Source organism: Tamandua tetradactyla, chromosome 2 (genome assembly GCF_023851605.1).
Source record: "Tamandua tetradactyla isolate mTamTet1 chromosome 2, mTamTet1.pri, whole genome shotgun sequence".
Lineage (NCBI taxonomy): Eukaryota > Metazoa > Chordata > Mammalia > Pilosa > Myrmecophagidae > Tamandua > Tamandua tetradactyla.
Genome location: NC_135328.1, coordinates 93,353,455 through 93,360,442, shown reverse-complemented (window position 1 = coordinate 93,360,442; position 6,988 = coordinate 93,353,455). Strand labels below are relative to the sequence as shown.

The 6,988-nt window shown below is 40.8% G+C and overlaps 1 protein-coding gene across 1 annotated transcript in view; it reads right to left on the bottom strand.

The window, feature by feature from the left end:
• Positions 1–6,988, bottom strand: part of AK3 (adenylate kinase 3) — a 51,743-nt gene that overhangs the window by 5,985 nt on the left and 38,770 nt on the right. Inside the window, exons 3-4 of the mRNA XM_077148275.1 lie at positions 5,528–5,700; positions 4,194–4,312 (exon numbers count right to left, since the gene is read on the bottom strand). Coding sequence (XP_077004390.1) covers positions 4,194–4,312; positions 5,528–5,700 — 292 coding nt within the window. The remainder of the gene's footprint in view (positions 1–4,193; positions 4,313–5,527; positions 5,701–6,988) is intronic.

Here is a 6,988-nt window from a genome sequence, read left to right as displayed (position 1 = left end):
CTAAAAATGTCAAAAAAAAAAAAGAAATGAATACAGGTCTGAGTCTTCCCAATGAGTTTTTCAAAACAATAGTTTAATATGATATTATGGATTTGGGGGCCTCAGTAAGTATAGGTCTTGTGATCAAAGGAGAAAGACACTTGGCTGGGTACCAGCAAGCCTGGATTTTAGTTTTATTTGTGCCCTCTGGCTTTAAATAAATAGTTACTTTAAAAAATAATAGCACCTATCATTTATTGAGCATGCACTATATGTAAAGCCCCATGCTAAGTGCTTTACGTGTAACATTTCAATTAATCTTCTCCAAAGTCAACTTTCCTTATTTACTTTGATAAAACTGCATCTTAGTGACATACAGTAAGAGCCTGAATCACTCAGCTGGTATTAGGTTTCCAAACACAAGGTCTGTCAGATGCCAAAATCTCCCTTGGTTTTTTTTTTTTGCCCACCTTTCCATCTGCAAAAAGCTTCTAATAAGCATTCCTTCTATCACCTAGGTTTATTTTTCCCTCTGTTCTCTCCTTCTGAATTTTAGAGGAAAGGGGGATAAAAAGTGTTATTTCTGTTCTTTCTCTCATTGGGTTTCTCCATTTCTCCCTTGACAGATTTTTACTGCAATTTCCTGGGGATGACTGAGGATCAGAATCCTAGGGTTGCCTTTCAAACCATACAGATCCTCTCCAGAGATTCTGGCATTGCTCTTGCTCTCTCCCACCCTCTCAACCCACTTATGGCACACACAAGTGTGTCGTAAACACTGGTTTAAAAGCTGCATAAAAGCAACTGAAGAATTCTGGTTTGTTACTTTCTAAAAACAGACCAGTCATACCTCTGCAACTCTTCTTACTGGGTTTTCAGAAGCTTCACTGGGGGCAAAAGCATTCCTTTCTCAATATCTCATGAAATTTATCAGTTAAGACTAACAAATAATTCCCACTGTCGGTTTTTTTTGGTACAAAACATCTTCTGAAAGAAATTATACAAATATAGTACTTGCTGCATATTAGAAGCCCTCCTGCTTCTAAATTCACAGGCATCTTTAAAGCTTTCAAGAGAGCCAGCTTCTTAATTGCTGTAAGCTCCTTGAAGAGCCACTTTAAAATCACGTCAGTCTCACAAGTGGGTTAATTACTGAGGGCACAACTGCAGACATCTATTCAAGCCTAAAACTCTCTTGGAAACAACACTTGTCATTTTCATTCCTATAGTAGAATGGAACCAGTCTCAAATAGTTGGTCCTCCACAAAGTAATAACATCATGGTGTTTGGAAACAAAGACCTAATTACTCTATACAAAGTGCAAAACTGAAAAGTTTTAGAAGCAATACAACCGTCAGTATTTTCAAAGAACAGTGCTGACTATAAAAAGATTGTTGCAAATAGCACTTTCAATTTTTTGAAGTCCAGTCCTAGTTCTCCATGGAGGAGATAGGAGAAGCTTGAATTAATGACTATAGGCAGCATGGGCCAGAAACAGCCTTGAAAGACTAGGATATCTCCTAAGATAGCTACCTGAGTCACACACTTCACCTCTGCTGCCTTCTCCAATTTCCCTCCCTGCCTTTAGACAGAACTAAAGCCTCTACAAATTGCCTTGCAGAGTTGTTTTTATCTGTCCAGTATCAGTGTGTTCTCCATTCTTCCAGTTTCTTTTGAGAACTAACCAACCTCTCCACCAATCTGAGTCCATGAGATTCAGATGGGACTGCCCCCCCACTGCTCAGCGCCAAGGATGGATGTGATCAGAGCTAAGTGCCAGTCCCAGGACTTTTGCCGGAATTACCTGGCACTTGGCTCTCTTTTTTGCTGGATTAGCTAAACTGGTAGGATGTAAATTGGAGCTGTTGGGGGACTACCTCACAGAGAACCCACCTGAAATTGAAGCAAACACAGGAAAATGGAGCTAAGAGGGACCAAGGCATAATGACACTGTTTAAGCCCCTGGACTTAGCCACCAATCTTTGGACTTTTAAATTACATGACCAATAAATTTTGTTTTTGCTTATGCTAATGTGAATTAGGTTCCTGATTAATATAAGCATGTATTATATTGTATGATGCATATTATTTAACCAGCTCCCTGCAACACCCGCATATGGAAGGTGAGTTTCTTGACGACTGGCAGGGACTGGGCCTAAGTATTTCTGTGAACCAGGGTCTAGCTCAATGACAGAGTAAATAATAATAGCTAACAGTACCAGGACTGTTAACAAGTCTTTCAAGGGGTTATTTCACTTAATTCCCTTAACAACTGGGCTGGTTTGAAACTGCTATATAGCTCAGAAAAACCAATCCAATCTTGTGGGGGCAGATCTGTTGTTTGGGTGGGGCCTTTTGATTAGATTGTTTCCATGGAAAAGTACTCCACCCAACTGTGGGTGGGACCTTTTGAATTGGTTGGTTCCATGGAGATGTGACCCACCCATTCAAGGTGAGCCTTAATCTTTTTGCTGGAGCCCTGTATGAAGAGAATAAAAGGCAGAAAACATACAGCTCAGAGCTGACACAGGGTAGAGAGATGAAACCAATAGACACAGACATTTGGAGATGTTAAGCTAAGAGATGAAACTCAGAGTTTGTCCTGGAGAAGCTAAATGAGGATCCAAAATGCTTACAGAGAAAACCACTGGATCAGAAGCTGAAAGCAATGACCAGGGAGCAAGGACCAGTAGATGCCAGCCTCTTGCCTTCCCACTTATATTCCAGATGCCGGCACCTTGTCTTCAAAGTCAAGGTGTCATAATTTGGACATTTTCACAGCCTTAGAACTATAAATATGTAACCTAATAAATCCCCTTTGTAAAAGCCAACCCATTTCTGGTATATTACACTCTGGAAGCTTTAGCAACCCCATAAAGTAGGCACTAATATTGCCCTAATTTTAAATAATCTACGGCACAATCGGTTAAATACTTGCCTAGGGTCACACACCTAGTAATTTGCAGAGCCAGGACCCATCGTACAAATCACAAAATTAGAATAGCAATTACTTTAGAAAGTGAATCATTAGCTCCCTTATAACTTTGCCCTCCAGACAAAACTAGTAAAATAGTTTGGAGACTATTCTTTCAGGGTTCACTGCATATTCAGCCAGCAATAAAATAGTAATTATATAATGTCTAGCACAGTGCTAAGAGATACACATATTAATTCATTTACTCTTTCAACCTATCTTATCACTGCCATTTTACAGAGGAGAAAAACAGACAGAGGTTAAGCAAGAGGTTAAGGCCAAGTTAATAAATGGTGGAGCTGGGTTGTGAACTTATGCAGGCCTGCTCCAGAGTTGGCGCTATTCAGGACACTGTACTGTGTTAACTCTGTATTATATTCAATAAGCACATGAATGAAAGAAAAGGAGATGCAACTGATCCTCTGAAAGAGGGAAAGGATGATGGAAAATGCATTGTTTCCCAGCCCGTCAGATACTGATTCAGCATGGTTCCCATATTTGTTGTGCAATATGAATTTCCTGAAGAGCAGCATATAAAACCATGTCAGAATATAAGCTTTTAAAAGTTATTATTGAGCCAAATAAGTGATAGGAGGATTATTCAGCATTTGACATTCTTCCGTGCTATATCCTCTACTGGCACATGTAGCGGGAATTATTAGGCATGCCTCCCCAGTATTCATTCCAGCCCTCCCTTCACCACAAAGTAGAATCTGGGTGACACCCACCCTGCAGTGGCGGGGATGGGCCAATCAGCACAATCCCTCCCACCCAGGTTTTGGTTCAGGGATGGGCAATAACACAGGCCTAAAACATTTAGTGCATCAAGGGCATGCCCTGACCACAATGACTATTCAAGTTAGTTTAATCTGAGTGATAATGAGGGCTTTGTGCACTGGGAGGAAAGATTCCCACCCCCAATAGCAACCCCTTCATAAAGAGAAAGGTCCTGGCTGTTCCTGGAAACCATCTGCAATCATACAGGATGCCTACCTGAGGGCAAAACCAATACACAAAGGAAGGCAAAGCTGAGAGAATGACAAGTCTAAGGGTGAGGGAAGCCCAACCTACCTTCTGTTACACAAGCTAATATGCTTCCTTTATTGTTTAGTCCAACCTGAATTGGGTTGTTATTTGATTATCAATCCTGTAAAGTATGAATAATCAAAAACTGACTCTGTACCCCACTGTATACCCTGCTTTATCATACAAGAGAAGTTCCAAAAAGCAAAAACCTCACTGGTAATATTCCAGGACTGGCTCCGTTTGGACTTCATAAGCCTTCAGTCTCTTGATAACTGTTTCTGGTCTGTCATCCTCACGCTGAACCAGAGGTTCTCCAGTCAGATCATCACGGCCCTAAGCAGGAGTCAGAAAGGACTATATCAGACATCAATACAGCTTGATGTTTTTGAAGGATATTTTACTAACTAGTTAAATGATTTTTAAACACATATCTCCTCTACGTAAGCATCAATCACAAAAATGTGCTGATTTTTAAGAATGTGAATCAAATCTAAACATTGATTTGGATGCTGATGACACAGAATCACAACACCCCAGCATCATTTCCACAGTGAGTCGTGTTCCCCTTAGAGTAAATGGTTTTGTAAGCAGCCTCCAAATAATTCCATGTATATACAAAAAGATATACCTTAGACAAAAGTTCAACTTCAAGCCCTGACTATATGAAGGAGTCACTAATCCCTGTAGCCCCAACTCCTAGCACATTCCCTGGCAGAGACCAGGAAACTCATACAGGCTTTTGGATAAATAAAAAACCTCTTTAGTCCAAAATCTTAGAACAACCAGAAGTAAAAACCTAAAGTTGTGGAGCTATAACCCATACCAAATTCTGAAATCTGTTCTACAACTAATTGTTGCGATGTGTTTTGAAATGTATTGCTTTTATATATATGTTATTTATCACAAAAAAGAAAAAGAAAAAAAAGAAACCTCTTTTGCTCCTGCCGATGCCTCTCCTACCAAGTTGAACGGACCAGACTAGATGACCTAACAAGCAGCCTGAGAATATACCATGCCCTTAAGGGAGTTTTGGTCAGATGTAGGACTTCTAAGTTCATGAAGCTTATGTCTTCAAGTTTGTGAGAGAAAGAAGACTGTGGAAGGATGAATTATGTACCCCAATTTTAGATACGTTCTTAATCTTAATCCAAGTCCCTGTGGGTGTTAAACTCACTCTAAATGGGACCTTTTGAAGATGTTAATTTTAGAAAAGGTGTGGTCACTGAAATAGGGTGAGTCTTAATCCAGATTACTACAGGACTTCTAAGGAGAGGATCACAGGAAAAAGGAAGTCAATAGGAACCCAGAAGAGAAAGGAGAGAATGTCACACGTGAAAGAAGGCCAAGGAATCCTAAGGATTGTGGCAAGCCAGCATCAGAACACTACCAAACATTCTAGCTACTGAAACTTTGAGACAATAAATTTCTATTGTTTAAGCCAACCCATTATGTGGTATTTGTGATGGTGGCTCAGGAAGACTAAGACAAGGACTATTTGTGACAGATCGCTGTGTGGAAGGCCATGTCAGTTCCACCACAACTACTCACCACAGTTTTGGGAGGGTTGAATTCGATGTTGTAGACTCGGCCACTGGCTGGATGAATCCAGCGAGCAGTGAGACGTTGTTTAATGACCTCAAGGGGCACATTTAGATTAATCACTGTGTCTATCTGATAAGCTCTATCCAGGGCTTCGGCCTGTGGAAGGGTCCTTGGAAAACCTTTTCAAATGAAAGAAAAAAAAAAGAGAAATAATTAGTGTTGGGCAATATGGACAAAAGGAAAGACGCGCTAGGCAGGCTGAACCAGCTACGTAGATAATCTTCTGGGAGCACCTCCACAAAAACATGTTTAGAATGTACTGATCAGTCAAGCTGGAAGAGCTACTTCCAGGAAGCTTCTCCCCATCTGGAGCCATTCTAGGTGCACTCAACTGGTCACCCTTCTGTTTTGCTCTGGGTTTGCAAGAGGCCCCACTCTCTGTTCCTAAATCTACCGGCAACACTGGCCTGGCTCACCCTACATTTCATTCTTATCCGTGTCATTTTTGTCTCTTTTCCTCTTCCCGTTGCCCTTTCCTTTGTATATCATTCCCACTGGACTCAACTAGTATCTGTGTACATAAAGCTACTGACAGAGACTTTTGGAGATGGTAAATATTCCTACAGTCTACCCACCAGATCAGTTCAAATGCCTGGCCTGGTATGGGCTCAGCCCTTGCTTCTCCCAAGGGAGCGGTGACTTGGTATCTCTGTAACTACTCTGGAGCTTTCAAGACTTCACCAAGAGGAAATTCCAGGAGGCTACTTGAAATATCAACTTACAGGAAGTACTGCTTGTTTCTTTTCATATTTCTATTCTCTCACTCTCATGTAGGGGCTCCCAGAGCCTCCTCCCATGCTGCTCAGCCCCAGGCTTAACAATACACTTAGCTTTCCCAGGTTTTACTCTGTCAGTTAGAGGCTCTGCGATGGACCATTACATTCCTAATCTATGAAATAGGGATAATAAGAAAAGAGAGCCATAACCTGCCAACCCCCAACCAGGACCATTCCATCCAATCCTAAAGAACACCTAGGGCAATTTATAAGATTCCACAAGGGTTCCAGGCATTAGAGTAATTTTCTAGAAACCTACAACCTCCAGATGGGTCCCTGGTCCAGATAAATCCTGACACCTAGCCCAGCCTCTCCAGAACATCAGATAGTTCCATCACTCTACCCCATATTAGTGACAGACCCTTCCAATATAAAAAATTTAGAATTGTCATAGCCAAAACAACCCCAATGAGAGGTATGGAGAGATCAAAGGTGATGATAGAATTATACATAGAAGATAGGACTTAACAAATGAATATGAATGCTGAATCATTAAATCAATACCTCTTTTAGTCTCCAGTATTTTAGAGGAGCTAGAAGTAAAAACCTAAAATTGTGAAATTGTAACCCATGTCAAAGTCTGAAATATGTTCTACAACTAATTGTGGTGCTGTGCTTTGAAATTTATAGG